We start from the raw sequence: 20,521 nt of genomic DNA on the forward strand, positions 1-20,521 counted from the left end.
AGGAAATGGAGCGTGTGTTATTTATTATGTTAGTGTGTTCATATTAAGTTATAAGTATTCATGCGAGACTAAAAAAAGCTAAATAATTATTAAAAAAACCTTCTGCCAGGCTGCATTGACGGATGGTGTTAAGGTTTAAACGTATTAAAAGAATCAGGGTCCTGAACCTTGCAAGCGTCATCGTCACTGTAAAATAGACTTAATATGCCTTGTAAAAAAAATTAAAATTCATTTATTTCAAGTAGGCCTAATATAAGCACTTTTGAAACGTCAAGTATGTGTGTTTGTAGTGACTCCACCACCGGTTCGGAAGGCAGATTCTACCAAGAAGAAGCCGGCAAGAAACTCAGCAGTTGCTCTTTTCCAACATCGTTTTACAATTTAACAATCTTTGTTCTATCTTGTGTGAGATGAAAGCGGAACGGCTTGCTTCCAGGCAACCTTGTCATTAAGAAATTCATCAATAGTGTAGTAACCTCTATGTATTAAATGTGTTTTTATACATTCTTTAAACTTATGTAATGGTAAATTTAATAATACTTTCGGTATCATGTTATAAAAGCATATACTCAGCCCCACAAAGGTTTTCTGTACTTTCCTAAGACGATATGCTGATATCACTAATTTATGACCATTTCTAGTAAGTCCATTGTTTATATCCACTTTTTTTTATACAGATTAATGTTTTGTTTTACAATGATTAAATTGTATTAAAGTTATACATGATAACTTGACAAAAACTCGACTTGATCTCATGAGCATGATTTACTGGTCGCCGTTATGGGGCTGGTGTTCCAAGGTACTCGACAAAAAGTCTAGAACTTACGATAACCGCGTTTGTATAGACATTACCAACTATGTAAACAATCCTAGATTTACATTTTATACTGTGCTTTTTTACCCGTCCCACCAAGTGTTGGTTTTAGAGTATATGATTTTTAGAATAAATACACGAACATTTAATAAATACATGAAGTAGTTTTGCCAAATTTTCGACCCCCTCGGTGGGATGTATCATGTAATCCAAAATGAGCATTTTTAATACGTTAAGTTATGTGCTAAATTGCTTTCGAAGTATTAAAAAAACATTTGTTTAATTATTTAGATATGCGAACAGCCGTGATAAATGTAAAGGCGTTACTTCGCGGAATTCCATGATATATTATGAAAATTAAGCTTAATTTGCTATACTCCACGAAAAGCAGGAGAATCTGTATGATGTTACTTATAATTTCTTCAATCTTTATACTCCACACCAAACAGATTCTCGGCAATGTACGTACGTACGTATCGCTCCGAAACCGGAACATCCTCAGGAGATGTTGACTTTACAATGAATAATTGTTAAGCGAAACCGGCTTAAAATAATTGTGGGCATTCAGCTCCGGTTTCGGAATGAAGGAAAGCAAATTAAGCTTAATTTTCTTTATGTATATATATAGTAGATATTAAAGAACTTTTTGTGACAGAGCTCGAGGCAGTCTTGGATGCCATGAGGTTTAACACTTACGCTTCAGATTAATGCACACAGGACACCACTTTGCAGGACGTGTGCCAATGCATACCTTGCGTAGCGTTGCTCTGTTTAAAGGCGATGTAGGCTTCGACTTACCATTAGGTTGGCCATCGGCTTGGTCCGTCAGTTATTACTATAAAATAATATCATATGTTATTCCCACTCAGTATAACTCAGTCTGAAATTGTACACTTTATCTGGGAACGTGGTACGTGATATTTACGTGATATATCACAGAATTGAGACAGAAATATCCAATGAGAAGGAGAAAAATATTATTATTTCTATTCAAACAGACTGTAGCAAGCCCATTCGGAATTCACCTTGGCTCCAAAGAAGGCTCGCAAGGTAAACGGACGTTATGGCACCGCCATAGCCGGCTGCTAATTATCCATTAAGTACTCCGGCCACGTATGGGTACGCTTGACCACGTACCATAACTACACCTACCGACATACAACTTGGAAAGATTTTTTTAAAGAACGGCTTAAATTCTTTGAAAAAATCTTTAGGATGCGATCTATAAAACAGGTAGTATTAAGTATAACAAATAATTAGCACTCGCATTTTTTTTTTTTTTCAATTAACATAATATAAAAATGAATAATTACTATTTATTTGTTATCAATATTATATATCTTATACCTGTCAGTTATAATTATAAAAGTGATTAATAAAGTTAATATGGTATTTGAAACCAGATTAATGTTTTACAATCCAGTCGCTTGTACATTATTTAATATTTATTAGACGAACCTACGTTTGGATGTAGATTTTATCTCAAGGATCTTGGAATAACGTTCACGAATGCCTTTTTACAAATAATAGATCCTAATCCGCAGGTAGTGCTATTATCTCACTATGTACAGTCGGACATAATATAATTTTATTACAACACAATATCACACCAATTTGCAACCATCCGCGGCCATTTGAACTTCGAGCTATGTGCCCCGCCTCTCGCCACTTTTAGCTCCACAAATCTGTTGAATTTCTATTTTTCTATTGTATGCTTGTTCTTTCACGCAGCAACGGAACAACCGACTGAGGTGATAAATTGATTTTGAATATTTATAGTTTATGAAAGAGAGTGTCATAGCTTATTTTTGTATTGAATAAATACACGTTGCTACCATGGTCCCTTCTACCTTTCTACCATGGAACCGCGGGCAGCGTTAGGATCTGGATCCTCATGCAATTGATATTCCACGGATAAAGCGCTGTGCGTCCTCGTGTCTACGCACTGCAAATATTTGGAATGGCCTTCCGACTTCAGTCTTCCTGACCACATTGTTATATATAATGTGAGTACCTCCGAATTAAAAGTGAATAGCCTTCTTCTAGGCAAGACTGTATTATTATAACTCGCCTTAATCGTTTCCAATTTTATCACGTAGAGATGTACCTTTCTCTAAGCATAATTTTGTCCATCGCCCGATGAACTGACTTTTTTGTTTTTATTCCAATAAGCGAACCCTGACTGTAAAATCACCTGATGGTGATTGATGATGCAGTCTAAGTTGGTAACGAGCCAACCAGTTAGCAGTTATATTAAACCCATACCTCTAATCGGTTTCTACACGACGTCGTACCGGTAGGGAGCCACCTCCAAAGCCTCCCACCAGACCAGAAAAAAATCAGAAATTTTAAATTCCCTGATTGTCCCTGCCGTGAACCGAACTTGGGACCTGCCGCTCAAAACAACAGCGTAACCGCAGCTTCAGGGAGGTCGCCTCTTGACAGGAATGTATGTGTGTACTCAAACATCCGCTGCTCTCGATCGGAGGGCGGCGGAGGCGTTTAGACACACGCGAACACTTGTTGAGTGCCGCCCAGAGCCGGCAATCGATACTGGTTGTAATGATAACAGTATCTAGGCTAGCTGGGTTTATAGCCCCCGCGGTTTTATGCCGGGGCTATAAAACCCGCTACTTTACATTCACATTTTACGAACTTCAAAATAGGGAGGTTTTCAAAACCGTGTGCTTTCATGTCTCTACACCGATGTCACCGAGGTTCACGGGCCGATTAGCGTGCCCCTTTTTAATGCAAGTGCCGATAAAACAGCCTTTACTTTTTATTTAAAGAGGTATATATTTGCAAGCTTTAAACCGCTCTTTACTGTAAAACGGCGAGCAATATTTTATGTTTTTATTTATTCCACTATAAGTCAGCCTTTGAATGCAATCTCACGTGCTTGTTAGTGCAGATGCTATGTTATGGTAACGGGTTGACTTAATCCATACCTCTTATAAAAGAACATAGCGTGAGATGTTAAACATGCAAGTTATGTTATTACATACAGAAATGATTGCCGTGGAAACGGGCGGGCAACCTTGTGGTGGGGGTGAATGGTATTTAAAGTGGAATAAAGTAAATATTTTCATGAAACAAACAATAATTGTTTTGAAGTTTCATAAAATAAACATATTATAGACTCAAAATTTTAATATCTACGTGGAATGCGTAGTTCAATAGTTCTTAAAGTCTTTAACTCTAAAAAACAATGATTTCAAAATATTATACTTGAGATGTTGTAATTAGAAATATTGATTATATTCTATTATCTATGTATTATGTACGTGACAATGAGCGTATAAATAATTATTGTATAACATTTTACATTTTATTTGCTTCACCTCATTTAAAGGTGATAAATTTAAAATTGTATAAACTTCCGACTTTCAATATAATGTACATTATTCTACTATTCAAGCCCTTCCAATTAATATCCATATACATACACATAAACGCAAACGCACACACACACACACACACACAGACACAGAAACGTAAAACTTATTCACTCTGTTGTTTTTGCGTTGGGGGTTTAAAACCAAGTTAATTATATCCCACTTATTTAACAATGATACAGAAACCTAAATAATTTCACGGCTTTAAACTCCAGAAAAAGTTATTTATACGTAGATAGATACAAAGAATTAGTTGTACTTCTTTCTAGTTTTACTTTTATAAACTACTAGCTGTTGCCCGCGACTTCGTCCGCTTTTGTTTTTGTTTTTCGAAAGACATGTGCCTTATAAATGTGGTAGCACTTTTTGTATTTAGGATAGCTAAGCCTGGTTTAAAATCGTCAAACACTTTCGCCAAGAGAACTGAGCTTAATTTCGTGATAAAAAGCAATTCAATATTACTTCTAATACCTTCTGGAATATATATATATATGTGTACAAAGTTTCGTGATGATCGGTTTAGTAGTTTTTGCATGAAAGCTTAACAAACAAACTTACATTCACATTTATAATATTAGTAGGGATTAGAAATATCATAACTAACGCTTGTTTGTTATTAACGCATCTATATTAAAGACACAAATGCAAATGCAATTTAAAGGTCATATAATGGAGAAGACCGATTGACTAAGCAAATTGTTTATGACTGTCTTGCTTCACCGGCCAAACGAGGCAAGTAGGTACACAAGCTTGTCAAATCCATGTTAAGGTGTGCAATCAAACGACGCCATCGAGCTGTGTAATTGGATGTTTGATGCACCCAGTATGAATAGATTGTTGTTACTAGCTTGTTCTCCTAGTGTCACTGGTAACCCAAGGTGCTGGAATGGCGACCCCGCACCGGTAAACGCAGCGTTGGTCGGCCCCCAGGTGGACAGGCAACATAAAAGGAGTCGCTGGGAGCCGTTAGAGGCTAATTTTGGAATTCAGAAGTCCAGCAGTGGTCGTCAATCGATTGAAGTGATGATGATGATGATGATGATGACCAGCCGGCAACCTGGGCAGCCTGCTAAGCTTCTGGAGTGAGCTCGGTTGGGACAGGCCCAGGAACAGATGAAACCTACCTCTCTTCTTGAGCTGTTTTTAACGCCTTTGGTTGCCTGGAAGAGATTGCTATGTAGCGATAAGGCCGCCAAATTGTATACCTTTTGTTAAATTTTTACTTTTAATTTGTTATGTTTATGTGGTGTACAATAAAAGTGTATTCATTCATTCATTCTAGATCAAGAATAAGATAATGATGACGTATAATCAGTTTGGCATAAAGATTTAAAAATAAATAGTCACCTTGGCATCTTTACTAGATTATTTATTTTTATGATCCAGATAATTGTAACTGTTTCAACAACTTCTTTGGTACACCAAGATAAAAATATAAACCTGATGTAGCAGACGATACTCCTGCTAACGCCCTCACAGCTGGCTCCGTCGTAGAAGAACTCTCAGTAGATGGTGTCATTGGCATAGGACACATTTGACATATTGGTATAGCCATGGGTATGGGACACGTTATGCCAGGGCACGGCGATCTAGTAGATGTAATGCAAGGTCTAGGAGGGCATGGTTTACGTGTTGTAGTAGTAGTCGGAGTTGTAGTCGATGTTGTAGTAGTAACTCTTTGCGTTAGAAGTTGTGGTGAATCGCAGGGCTCGTCCACAGGCGTTGTTGGACAATCATCTGGAAATTAACCAAGTATAAGTGACTGAGGAAATGATGTTAATAGCTTTAGTTAAACTGAGTTTTAAGTACCTTGTAAATCCTGTTGACCATAATTTGTCATGTAATCCTCGCTGTTTTCAACTCTCAGTAAACTCGGCCTGCCTTCCAGCCACTCCCTCCTCCGTTCCTTGCACTCATCACACATCGCACAATACACTTCCAGCATATCGGGATGTTCGCCCTTCTCCCTGCAACTTCTGCAGGCTATGCGGCAGTTGATGATGCCGGAACCGATTGGCAGGATTGACAGCCAAGTTAAGAACAGTACAGTTAGCATTCTGGAATATCATGTTTTTTTAATCGCCAAATGATCTTTCATCATCAATATAACAGTCCACTTAAGAGCTAAAACCCTCTCTCAACGGGTTTGAGCATAATACCACTCCACCCAGTGGAGCAGACGGGTAGGTAATCGTAGTATATGTTAGTAGTAGCGCAGTGGGCACTGTTGCCCGCTCTCCGTTATTTTTTCTTAGTCGTCATGTACGATATCCGCGGGAGACTGAGGGATCGTGATAACTTCTGCGGTTACCACGGCTTAATGATCTTTAACTGAGAATTAAATTTGGCGTATGGCAGCTGATATAGAAACTAGTACCTATTAGATTTATTCCTTTGGCAGGTTATCTGACGATTGTAAAATCAAACCAAAAAGCAATATTTCTATCAATTGTATACGTGAAATTTAAAAACATCTTATTGGAGATCATTATCTGTCTAATGTGGAATATTAAGGTCTACAAGGATTTGAATTTCCCAACGTGTCGTAGATCTTAGCGCAAATATGAAGGCGTCTATGTTATGTACATGAAATGACAGACATCAATTGCAGGTTCCCTACCTGCCTTGTTAGTCTAGTCTTCAGCATATTCGACTTCGGATCGGGACAATCATTTTTAGATATACGGGTTTTTGTCAAAATAATTCTAAACACCTAACCAGCGCTCCACAGTGTATGGAAGTTGGCTGTGTCCACGAACGTACGACACATGCTTGTGATAGTAATCGTCCTCATTTTTATTATTCTCTAGGAGACGAGGTGAGCCCTCAGCTGAAAGACATTACCAGCCTGACAATGGTGAGAGTTGAGAATGGTGCAGTTTTAATACGTTCAGATATCTTGAGATTTTTTTCTAAAAACAATTATACCTATATTCAGCTGTGTGTAGGTCTCTCTTAAAAACATATCCTGCTTATAGAAGTAAAGTTACTTATTAATTTATTATATTTAACTTACGTAAAACCTGAGTTTGTGTGTTCCATAAGAATAAACCCACTTTACTGCCACATGCTATTTTTTTTACTTTCAGTTGGAAAATAATTATTTATCAACATTAACATTTATTTACATAATAAACACATTTGAGTATCAATGTTTGTATTTTTAAATCTGTTTAACTCTACCAATTGAATTTGTGTTGACTATCAAGTACTATTTACAATTGAAGTGAATTATTTAAACGTGCACTGCTGGGTGTTTGCGAACGAATCCAGTTTAATGTACTATCGTAGAGTGGTGCTGACTGAATGTTGAATACTTTAACTGAAATTCACGCACTGGTTTTACGGAATGCCATAAAACCTTACGGCCTTTCAGTGAAATGGATTCGTTTGAATTCAACTAACATCATGTGACTCGCCTGAAATAACACTTAAACCTCTCTCGGTCTGCGATTTAACACTTGTTTTAAAATAAAAAAGTGAATCATCTTGTTTTGCCAAAAGAAGGTTTCGCTAAGTTGATGTACACCTTTTTGTCCTTTATCGACTTTGGTGTTTCTTGTGGTTTTGACCATCATGTGATATATATATAGGCTTTTTAAGAATAATCGCCATACAAGATTTAGCGTCTCGTACATCTGACCATCTTCATCATCAATTCAACCGATTGACGTCCACTGCTGGACATAGGTCTTTTGTAGGGAGTTCCAAAATCCACGATCCTGAATCGCTTGTTTCCAGCGGCTCCCAGCGACTCGCTCGATGTTGTCTTCATCTTCACTTCGTGCATCCACATGGGTTTAAAAGTTAGTTTTTTTATTCTGGTTGTTTAATTATTACTTTTCTTTACTTGCACTGTAAATGGTTCCTGTGCATTTTTAATTATTAACCAACTATATAACTAGTTTTATATTGTCAATATACCTCGTGGAAGGTCCGCTAACGCTACGTTACGTTTAGGTTAGATGCAGAGTAAACATTTCAGCATCTTAAGACTTGATTGCCCGCCCGCCCATGATAGCTTCGAGATTCTTTGAGTTACTTCTGCAACTGGTTCTTATACAGACCATGTCCATCTCCCACTTTAAAGTTTGGCACGTGCGAGCAGATTATATCACCGCTGTATTACTTTTCCCTACATAACATGCGTCTCCACGGAAATCATTGCGATATGTGTCAACTGCGGGTGCGGTATACGTTTCCGGACAGGAAGTAATAGCTCTTTCCGTAGAAAACGTTGTTATTTCACGGAAGTATTTAATAGAACGGTAGGTGTCTGGGGCGACCTTTGCTATTTTTTTACTTCACAACATTAATTCTACACACAGGTTCTTCTGGTATCCTGGTATTTTATTTATTCAAAACAACTATGAGCCCAAACCTTTGGACACTGCCTTCTACATAATCAAATTTCGATTAGTAACGGAAAGAAAGTTGGAGTCAAAATATCACTCACATTCACTTTAAAAATCAATATTTAAATTAATGTTTGATTTATTACCATATAACACACATTATTTTACGGAACGCTTAGGAATCCTTTTTATATAATAAATAGGCCACGTTCTTAGTTCTTGAACGTATATAGACTAGCATTTAACAAATTTCATTCTTTCAGGTAATTACAGGTAGCGAGTAGTTACCTAACGTGGCAACAGTAGTTTAGCCGTTTACTTTTGCACTTGTAAGTTGGAAGTTGCAGACTGTTGCGAAGTAAAATGTCGAGAGCAAACTTAAATACTTATCTTGGAAAAGTTTGAAGCCATGTTCCATATATTTAAAAGCGCTTTTTTTGTTAACTCTCTTCGGGTTCTCTATCATATTTTTATTTCATAGATGGCATAGTTTATAGCATATTTATATGTAAGTGACATTTGCAGACGGCAGATAAGAATACAGTTGTCGTCATCACTCCTCGACCCGTCGCGTGGGTGTCGTACAAGATGACTAAAATAAAATAACAGAGAACGGGCATCAGCGTTCTCTGTGGTCCTGCGGTCACCAAATCTCTGCCCAGCGTGGTCATTATATCAGGCGCAAAGAGTGCTCAAGGCTGATTCATTCTGAGATAGCTACTGAATCTAACACGAAGTCACGGAAACTGCTAGTTATAAATATGTTTCTGCTCACAATATGTAAGCTTTAGAAAATTTAGTTATACCGGTTAGGACTAAGCATGTACCTTTAACTTTTCTAAGTTATGTGCGCTATAAGCAATTACAATGTCACTTGTCACAAAACAACGCGAAAAAACCTGCATGCTTGAGAATTTTCCATAATGTTCTCAAAGGCCTATGAAGTCCACCAGTACGCACTGTGCGACCGTTGTGGACTACGCCCCAAACCCTTCTCATTGTGGGGGGAGACCCGTGCCCTGTAGTGGGCCGAGGCAAGTATGACTTGATATGAAAATATATCATCAGAGTTGAATACATGTATCAAAACGTTTGTATACATCGCAATTGTCATGGGGAATTTGTATCAAGTTGTGGCTTTTGTTGGGGAAAACGGATTCCAACCGCCCCGCCCCGCGCGCCGGGCCACTGCTGCACCCCGCGGCTTATGAATATAGAGTAGGTACATTCAGACTTGACAAACGTTTCCATGTTATGGGTATGACAAATACACTTCCGTTCAATGAAATCTGATCGCTTACAATGGTGTTATAAAAACTGATCGAAATCGTTATGTACGTGTGTAAAAGCAATTTTTTTTTATAATTTAAGATTTCTAATTGATCTAGTAAAGTGAATAAGTTGTTTAAGACTCAATTAAATTAGAAGTGATAAAAAAAATTGGAAGTAGGTATTGAGGAGATTGTCAAAATTCAAAAAAAAATCGTTATAAAATTGTGGTCTGGGCTTTCAAACATACCTTATTTAGAGGTATTTTGTCCATGGGCTATCTAAAAAAAAAAAACTTTTTACTTGAGTTTCTCCAAGGTTACAGTTTTTTTGGTTAAGCTATTTTTTATGCGGTATTTTTTATATGTTTAGGAATACCAAAATGCTGTTTTATAATCTTAGCCAATGTTGGGCATTCATTCTTTTGGAGATTAAACATTTTACAGATCCGAATAGTTAGCACGGGAGTTCAGTTGGCCTTACTTCGAAATTTGCTTTATGGCTAACTTACTAACAAGTCTCTTATTCTGTGAAAAGTGGGGGGATATTCAGAGCGGCTGCAGGGATATTGTCAGGATTTTATTTGTTGTGTCTTTTACGTTTCAGTTGGCATCAAATTATAGGATTCGGCTGGGATTAAAAATCCCAGTTAACTTTTAACAAAGTACAGTTTAAAGCTTCGCTTGGCCTCGGTTTACATACGATCCACGTCAGTCTAATTTTTTTCACTACAAGTTAGCCCTTGACTGCATTCCCATCTGGTGGTAAGTGATGAAGTAGTCTAGAATGGTAGCTGAAAAATCTGCTAGGTAGTACGTATGGCAGTTATATGAAACCCATATCCCTAATTGGTTTCTAAGGGACATCGTACAGGAACGCTAAATCACTTAGCGGCACGGCTTTGTCGGTAGAGTGGTAACTAGCCACGACCGAAGCCCCCACAAGACCGGACCAGAGAAATTCAGAATATTTAAAAAAATTATAAGTAGGCTAATCAAAAAGCGTATTATTATCTTAGAGTATTACATAAACTTAAATGCTGTAATTAGGTACTTACGAGTAGCTCTTAGTGACATAGTGTTATGGTAATTACGAAAATAATATGTTTCGTGATTTTCCTCCGACTAGGACTCGTTTGAAACAGGAAAATGCAATACATAAATATTATTGCAAAGCTTTAAAGAAACGTTTTAAAGGCGTATTTTAATTTGGTAAACAAAAATACCTTTGCCTGTATAAGTTCCTAGTCTCACATTTAAAGGGATTTCGGCGAGACCGAGTCCGATTCCCCCCAAGTCTTCCAATCTGCACTTGGATACATCATATAACGGTGAAGGAAAACATCATCAGAAAACCTTAGCCCTGAGAGCTCTCCATAATGTTCTCAAGGGCGTGCATGGAATCTACCATTCCGCACCGGGCCAGCGTGGTGGACTACGGCCTAAACCCTTCTCATTCTGGAGCAAACCCGTGATGATCAATGATTATGACGCGGTAAACGTTGCTTAACCGAGGGCCGAATTCAGTTTTAACATTATGATCAACGAGGCATTCTAGGCTTTTATATCTTTCCCGGGCCACTACACCACATTGATCAGAGTTCGTTACTATCGGCACCGAGCTTGGAGTATTGAACTAAACTTCCAAACTGCTTTTGGGTTTACTCAGTGGTCCTTCGTGGGAGGAGACCCGTACCCCGTAGTGGGACGGTAATGGGTTTATATGATGATGAGTGGGCTTTAATTTTTGATGATAGTGATGAATCTGTTAACCATAAATGTTATTATTTTTTATAAATTTATAATGCATATAAAAATTTTCGGAACCGACAGGGTTTGAACCTGCGACTCTCGGGCAATCGCGGCCTGAGCGCTTTCACCAATAAGCTACGGCTCTCCTACCGTCGATGCCGAAATTAGTATATGCCTTTCACATCAGTCTTATAGCGACTGTATATGAGAAACGATATTATATTTGTAATTCATTTCGTTTTTCTGGACACTTTCAAGGTTAATGTAACAAAGGCTGTCGGCTGAAGCACATTAATGGATTGTGTTATATTAAACCCATTGTTATACAAGCAATAAGGAATTTGTAGTTCATCGCAGACTACGGCAGGGTCGCGGTGTTAAACAACTATCTCAGCTTATAACGGATATCCCACAGCTGGGCATAGTTCTCTCTTACAGAAGAAACTGATTTTGAGCTTAGATTATCTAGCGCTGTTATTATAGCTAGCAATAATACTCGTAAATGGAACCGAATGGTTTAACCTGCTCTGCGAGGCACGGGGTTGAAACATTGTTTACCCACATGTTAATTTCGTGCATCAATGTTTTGCTTGACCCTGGAATCGAACCCAAAACCTCGTGATTTATATACTCATATAAAAGTAGTTTGCTTTACCTTAGCTTTTTTGAAGTGAATCTACCGTAATTGGATGATGTGAGACGAACTAATTTTTAGTACATTTTTCAGCAAGTGTGGAAAGTGTGTAAATTGAGCGACGACTTTATTAATTATAGACTACACAGTCCTCTCTGGACTACTTGAACAATGCTCATCAGGGGGCGCAAGTATTTTTAAGAATACTAAAATAGGTCTTAAGTTAATATTGTCAATGACAAATTATGTGATTTATTCTAAATTAAAGATTTAGAATTATTATTTAAAAAGAAAAATATTGAATGTCTTGTTATTAACTTGTGCCGTCTGTCCGTTGCAGGAATCAAATGTCCCGTGTGCAGCAAGTTCGTGCTGCCCGACGACATCGAGTGCCACCTCGTCATGTGCCTCACGAGGCCGAGACTCTCATATAACGGTGCGTAATATTTCTTTCTTCTGTATCAATTGTATTTAAAATTAAAAAAAAATTACAAGCTAATAAAACTAATTGGTAAGGTCTTGGGTACTTCACTAATGTTTGTTGTACCACCTACTAATTTCGTATAGCATTTTCTTGTATGCTTTTGGTTGCCTGGAAGAGATCGCTATTTAACGATAAGGCCGCCAAATTGAACTTTCTACCTTATTGTGCTGTTATATTGTATCTGTATCTCTGTAAATTTTCTCTGTGCTGTACAATAAAAGTGTATTCGTTCATTCATTCATTCATACTTCACTCTCCTCATCAATCTAGGCCTTGAGCAGAGAAAACAAATCATGGTTTTAGTTTATTGGGCATTATTTAGTGGGCATGGCATCTTGGACTGATTTTCATCAGACTAATTCACCTTTCGAACGTCAAAATTATAACACCCCGTCGATATCCGGCGGGGTCGATAAAAAAATTTTGTATTTGAGAATATACAAGGTAATTCAGACATCATTAATGGCCTGTAACAGTCGATTTCTTGACTTGAGGCCTCTCCCATTGGGATTGTTTGCCAATAATCACCACGATATGGGCAGACAGGTTTTTGATTGCATTCTATGCTAGTAGTAGAACAGAAGACGCTGTTGACTGCTACCCGTTCTGAGTTACATTTCCTTAATCAAGACACGGGAAACATTGTACAAAATCAAATGTATTCGATTTAAATAAATAATTCAAATACAAGTAACACAAACAGTCACTTTATTTTTCATATACATAAAAGTGACCTGAAAAAAAGTTGTCAACCCTAATTGCAATAACATGCCACGTTGACACGTCTAAGTAAATAAGCGCGAGCGTGTGGGTGTATTATTATTGTAGTAATATTATTTGGATTAATCTTTTTCCTGTTGCCATAATATCCATTACTCATTCTGCCTTATATGTTATTTATTTTAAAATATGAATCCCAGAAGGACTAAGATCCACGCCCCGAGATAATTATATCTACCATACCTACTATCCTCATATTTCTAGGTGATTAGACGATAAAATGGATTTACAAGAGAAATATGTGAAACAACGGTTTTTCATTAGCATGAATGCTGCATTGCCCTAGCAGAAGGAGAAGCAAGAAAACATCTTTTCTTTTTGCATCATATTCTTAAAATCCAAACAGAGAAACACATCGGGCAGTTGAATAAATTCAGTCGCTTTGTTATTAAAGCTAAGATTAAAGTTTGCTTCCACATGTTGCTGAAACAAAATAGTCTCGTCTGAGAAAAAAGTTGTGCGTTGTTTTAATAACCTGCGCCTATATTATACTCGGATCTCACAAGCTCGAGGTAATTGCAGCATACATTTAATGGTTGTACACCATATGAATTCGTCTAGTTCTACCGGTCTTATGTCGTATAACTAACCATAGCTGTAGGAAATTTGTCCCATACAAACGTTATTTCTACGACCCACCGCGTTGCATCGTTGCTCACTGACTGGAGTGTCGGTTCAGACAGAGCAATTCACTAGCTCCATTGAAAATAGGACGATATATCTAAAGCATTAAGTAGAAAATTGTATGAGTATCGAAATTGATGCAGATTTTTTTCCGTTTGGTCTAAACTGATCCTAAAGGTCGTTACCTGGCGGGGCCTTGTAGCATTCCCAAAAGAAAGAGGCTATCAAACGCAAAATTGATTTTTCTGAACTGACTGATAGTTCCAGAGATTAGTGCGTTCAAACACTGTTTGTTTGAACGCACTTATCAGCTTTATTATTAGTATAGATTAAGTGTAGTTTAGGATTCCACCTATCAGAGCTGCAGCGGCGACGTCCTACTGCGCTATACGACTTGCACTAGTGTCCAAGTAGTACATTATACAAATTACTGTAACATTGAAATGCATATATGTGTTAGATTGAAGTATTCAGTAAAATACAAAGTTTATGACTGAGCAGTACTATATACCGCGTTGACATCCCTGACGGCCGATTGGCAAAGAGGGCAGCGACCCTGCTTTCTGAGTCATGGCTGTGGGTTCGATTCCCACAGCTGGAAAATGTCTGCGTGATGAACTTGAATGTTTTTCAGTGTCTGGGTGTTATTCTGTAAATTATAAGTATTTAGGTATATTATTTATTAAAATATTCATCAGCCATCTTAGTACCCATAACACAAGCTACGCTTACTTTGGGGATAGATGGCGATGTGTGTATTGTCGTAGTATATTTATTTACTCCGCACGTAGTCGTGTAGCTAATGGAACTGCCTGCTGATTACAGAGGACGTGCTGAGCGACTCGAAGGGCGAGTGCGTCATCTGCCTGGAGGAGCTGTGCGCCGGGGACACCATCGCACGCCTGCCCTGCCTCTGCATCTACCACAAGGGGTACGTCTTCACTGTTCATCATCATCATCATCGCTTGAACCTGCGCTGCCTGCACGAGGCAACCCCTTATAGGACAGTATGGTCGGTCTATGCCTTGAAACACTCTCTCCCATTGTATATTATTTTATAACAAATTACTTACAATTATGTTAACGTATGAACGCTTCATAAGTGCCTGTGATAGGCCTACATGAATAAAGAATATTTGAATTTTAAAATCATTATGAGACATGTGCCTCAGTGAGACGGCTAACAAAAGATAAAGGAAGGTATGGTTTTCTTTTTACCCCTTCCGGGTAAGTCAATTTCTATTTTAGACTGCATCGTTTTAACAATGAGCGTGACGAGGTATTTATTATTTACTATATATTAATGGATACGAAATTACGTTAGAAACGATGGGATTAGAACCTGTGACTTCATTCTTTTGCAACTAGTTTGACGATTAATTCAACTTACTTTACTTACTAGTTTAATTTGTACAGAAATACAGAATAGGCATGCTCAGTCAGATTACAGCCAAGAGCAATTTTATCCTCAAACGAAAATAGGTCTGTAACTACTCACGTGCATTAAATACTCAGACGAGTCCGGTATTGTGTAGAATCTCTAGAAAATTCTGCGTTTCTTAAAGCCACTCTCACCAGGGCGGGGCGGTCGCAATCTGCCCGCCTCACGGGGGTTTACAATAGCGCGGCGGCCGTGCGGCTTGATGTAACAGGCCAGCGGCTGATGTTTAGTTCCAACATCAACGGTCATCATGGTAACACACCCTGTACCCTAAGTACAAGTTTTGCATCGAATATCGAAACGGCATAGCGGTTAATTAAAGTGGAAATTTTTGCCCCTAGTTTTGCAGTCGCTAATCCTGAGAGCATCTCAGTGTGCTGTCTAAGAAAATGTTGACGTACTTGAGCTTAACCGTTGAGACGTGACCCCAAGATTCGATTTCAATTCTATTCAGTTTACAGCTTTGCCATTTGCAATGTTTTTTGCAATTTCTATTGCTGTCTAGGAGTCTCGACGACATATATTTTGACACCTTCGAAAAAACTTACAGTAGCAGTTACTTCGTATTCAAGTACATATATAAGTAGTTTAAAAAAAAAACATTTTATTTCATGTCGGGGACCCATATACAAAATTGAGAGATTAAGATAAAATGAATATAAGACACTCAGATTTAAAAAAAAAAATAAAAAAAAAACAATAAATAATTAAAATTAGAATAAATTAATAATGGTTTTAAGTTTTTTCATCCTTATTTAGCAGAATCGTCTTATACTGAAGTTTAATTAGTTACTAAGGTATACCAAAATCGTATGAATAGTTATAGGGCAAGACTCTATTCTTTTAGCTTTGTTTGATTTAATGCGAGGCATGCGTCCGGGTATCTACATAACGCGTTCTGTGTTGTTTAGTTGTCCATATACCACCGCTTAGTTCCACCACATCTGACCACGACCACCTCAGTGTGGGCAACGCTTTATGCTAAACGGCGCAGTCTACGGCGCCTGCTGGCTTGTAAAAAGTGCGACAATGCAGCCGTAGCTCAAGTGGAAGCGTTCAAAGGATCCTCCCAGAGGCGTCACAAAGACGCAGTCGACCCACTTTCGGCGCTGCGCCGCGCAGGCTTTGTCTACTTGCGGCTCGAGTTGGAGAAGTAACCGCAAACAATGGGGAATACTACACCGCATAAATAAAACGTTTAAAACGAGATTTTAACGCTGCGACTATTAAGCAACTGTACTTTATTTCATTCTCTGGGTTATTAACAACTAACTAATGCATCATCATCATGCATATCAACCAATAGACGTCCACTGTTAGACGTTGGTCTTTTGTAGGGAGTTCCAAATACAACTGTGCTGCTTGTTACCAGTGGCTTCTAGCGACTCGCTTGATATCGCCTGTCCATGTATATCCTTACCATAGGGGTCGCCATACACAACAAGGTTATTATAATATTTTTGTTTATGTTGGAAAAGAGCAACTGCTGAGTTTCTCAAGTGCCTAATGCTTATAGATTAAGTAAGTATATATGAAAGAAATGAATTTGGTATTTGACTTCCGTATTTGTTTTGAGATATCACTGTTTAATTCAAGCATCTTTAAGAAGCCATAATAAGATGATCAAAACGTAGGCATGGGCCGGTACTTTGCACGGCAGGTACCTAAACTGAGTAAACAGGTTTTATATATAAATGTATTTTTCCTCAAATATCTTAATTCGTTGGCAAGAAACAAGGATTTTGCTTATTTGATAAGACTAATTATTGCATAACATTATAATAATGCATTGCAAAGTTAATTCTTATTATCATAAATGTAAATTTTTGCTTGTTTTGCACGGAAAAATAGAGGGAGGAACACGGAATGAAACTGATGTAGGAAAAATGGAAAAATAAAGCCGGTAATAATTACGCTCGTAACAAAAGTACACTGCGTATATTCGAAATGCAAAACATGACCTTAAGCCACTTTTGCTAATGTTAAGTTAATTTGTGTGAGCGCCCACTTATAATTGGTCACAGTATAACTCATCTAACTTGTATCGTTTTCAATCCCCAGATGTATAGACCAATGGTTCGAAGTGAACAGATCGTGCCCCGAGCACCCCGGCGACTAGGCCGCGCGCATCGCCCCGGGCCTCGCCAGGCCTCCGCCGGGCCTCACGACACGGCGCGGCCTGACGCCACGCCATGGCCCGACGCCACGCCATGGCCTGACGCGCCATGAGCCGGACTGTGGCGTCGGCCCACCGAACGTGTCCGAACAAGTGCCATTGTCGCGAGTGATAGTTTTATACAATGAAGTGACTGCGCCCACGGGCCTTGTAAATATAAACGTATGCTAGTGAGATGTTTTACCATTTAATGAATTACAATTAAAATGAAAACAAAAATAACAAAAAATACAAAGACAATTATATTATAGTAAACGCTAATGGGAATTTCTCGGTGGAGTATTATATTATTGTATGAAATATTATCATTGAAAATTTTACATCGTTACGTTTTATTTTTTCCGACGCAGTCGTCATAGGGACCCACTCGGAGCCGTCTTGTCGCCTTCCACACGCTCGTCGCGCAGTAACGATGGGAGCAGGTGATTTTAAAATGGATATGAAACGAACAGACAGCACAAATGGAAACTTTGTCGTGCCGATATTTGCTGTGTCAATGTCTGCAAATAGTGTGATTAGATTTTACGACAGTCATCACAATCGTCACTACCATTTGTGACGTCCTTATTGACAGTTGTACGTTCAAGTGTTTATTATGAGCACTGAACTGGCTGTCCATTTCATTGCATGCCACACATGTTTTGTAGAGGCCTTGTAACACTACATTTACGTGTCGTCAGTGTGTATCACGTAGCTTTGTGTGCACGCCTCTATACAAATTTAATTACTCCGATATCTTGTGAATCGGGGTTTGAAATCTTTTCGGTTTTTTCTTTCTTATCCATTTATTATCTTATATCTTAAAACTATCAATAATATAATATCAAAATAAAAAAGAGATTATTATTCGAGGCCAACAGTTTAACATGGGTCCTAATAAATGAAGTAATAAAAAAATGGCCGCAGCTCCACCAACAAGACGGCTGTCCATCTGACCATGAGATCATGAAGCAAAAAGGCCGCCTTTTGTATTTCTTATTTCTCGATATTTCTTGTATATATCCTTAACTTGATGTTGTGTACAAATAAAGAGTAAAATAATAATATTAAACTAATTGCTAGATGCTACTAGACGAAGATATTGTATGTTCGACGAAAAGTCGGCACAGCAAAATGTCTTACTCGTGTTGCCTGTAACTAAGGTATCCATTTTAAAATAACTCATCTCTCGTAACTCGTGAGGGCAAGAACCTTACTCTCTACAGAATCTCTGTGCGTTTTCATCTCGTATTCCTAACTCATGCAAATTCGTGTAGGAACGGACTAGGGGGATGGGTTTAATATAACAGCCTTACCTCTAACAAGTTAGCCCGTTACCATCTTAGACTGCAACATCGCTTACCAGCAGGTGAGACTACAGTCAAGGGCCATCATGTAGTAGCATAAAAAAAATGCATAAAATAATTGCTCAATTGCATCTAATACACGAAAAGCGCAAGTCGCGATCTAAAGAGAAAACCGTGCAAGTGTAGACGAGATTATCGACTGAAATATGCTTAAAGCCCTTACAACTCACGAAGACTAAAAAAATGCTTCATGTAAGAGCATCACACACAAATGTCCATATACCAACTAAACAGTATTCGTAAGATGTAAGCGCTGTACGTTTGTTTCTTGCTTCAAATCCAGTAAATTGACTCTTAGTGCGATCCTGCTGTGACTGTAGAATTTGTCTGGTATCTTATGTATAAAACCTTGTACAGTACTACTAATATTATTAGTTACGATTTCATTGCTAGATGCAATAACATCATAGATAATCTTTCTGTGGTCTGGTCCGGTTGAGGCTTGACTAGTTGCCATCCTACAGACAAACACGTGCCGCTGAGAGATTCAGCGTTCCAGTACGACGACCATAATAGATTGTATCTAATTCTCTACCATCTTAGACTGCATCATAAAGAGGTGAGTTTGCAATCAAGTGCTGCTTTAAAAAATATAAAGAGCAACGTTGGTTCGCTATTGGTTTTGTCACGTGGTCACTATTTTTGTGAGTGATATAGTACAAGCCCTGTCGCTGAATTTCGAATCTATAAGTAAAGCAACAAGGCTCATATTTCATTGATTTTAAAGCGTTACATTACTCTCTTCAATCTTATAACTTATTCGACGATCGTGTTGAAGCTAACTACAGTTTATATCGTATTAAGGGAGCGCGATACAACACACTTTCACTAGATGGCGCTCTTTTATTTGCTTCACTTATAGATTCGAAATAAGATAGAAAGTCCCACACTTGGCACCGAGTGGTAGTACTGTCCACCGGGTTGTACGTGACATACCGAGTAGTGACGTCACTGTTTTGCAGTAAGTGCGCCGCAGCGTACATATCTGCCGTAGCTTATGTATAACAATATGATTTGATCTTTTTCATCTTGATAAATAAAGTTGATTTGTTTCTAAATTTTCTAAGATTGTTTTATTTTTAAACCTCTCGCCACGCGCTATCATCATCGAAGGAAGAAGGAAGTTAATAAAATGAATATCATAAGCATAATGTTTAAGGTGCTTAAAAATTCATCAACCCGATTGAAAGGAAAACATCAATATAGCTCTTACTGGTAAAGAATTTCCAGATATTAGCCTAAGACTAGATTAGACGTCGATCTGGATATAGAATACCGGCCAGACCGAGGTTTGTACATCCATTTAACCAACACTTATGAGAAGTTTATCGAGTAAATACAGAACAAATTGCAATTTATGTAATTAAAACTATTGACTCCCAATCCGCATTTTACCAGCGTGGTGGAATACGGCCTCATTCTGAGAGGACACCCACGCCCAGTAGTGGTCCG

The 20,521-nt window shown here is 38.1% G+C and overlaps 1 protein-coding gene across 1 annotated transcript in view; it reads left to right on the top strand.

Moving 5' to 3' along the window:
* The window catches only part of LOC120630212 (E3 ubiquitin-protein ligase ZNRF1), a 138,953-nt gene extending 118,821 nt beyond the window's left edge, over window positions 1-20,132 (top strand). The window contains exons 2-4 of the mRNA XM_039899350.1: window positions 12,559-12,654; window positions 14,932-15,037; window positions 17,609-20,132. Of these exons, the coding sequence (XP_039755284.1) occupies window positions 12,559-12,654; window positions 14,932-15,037; window positions 17,609-17,666 (260 nt within the window). The 3' untranslated portion in view covers window positions 17,667-20,132. The remainder of the gene's footprint in view (window positions 1-12,558; window positions 12,655-14,931; window positions 15,038-17,608) is intronic.
* The last annotated feature ends 389 nt before the right edge of the window (window positions 20,133-20,521 follow it).

Source organism: Pararge aegeria, chromosome 16 (genome assembly GCF_905163445.1).
Source record: "Pararge aegeria chromosome 16, ilParAegt1.1, whole genome shotgun sequence".
Taxonomy (NCBI): Eukaryota; Metazoa; Arthropoda; class Insecta; order Lepidoptera; family Nymphalidae; genus Pararge; species Pararge aegeria.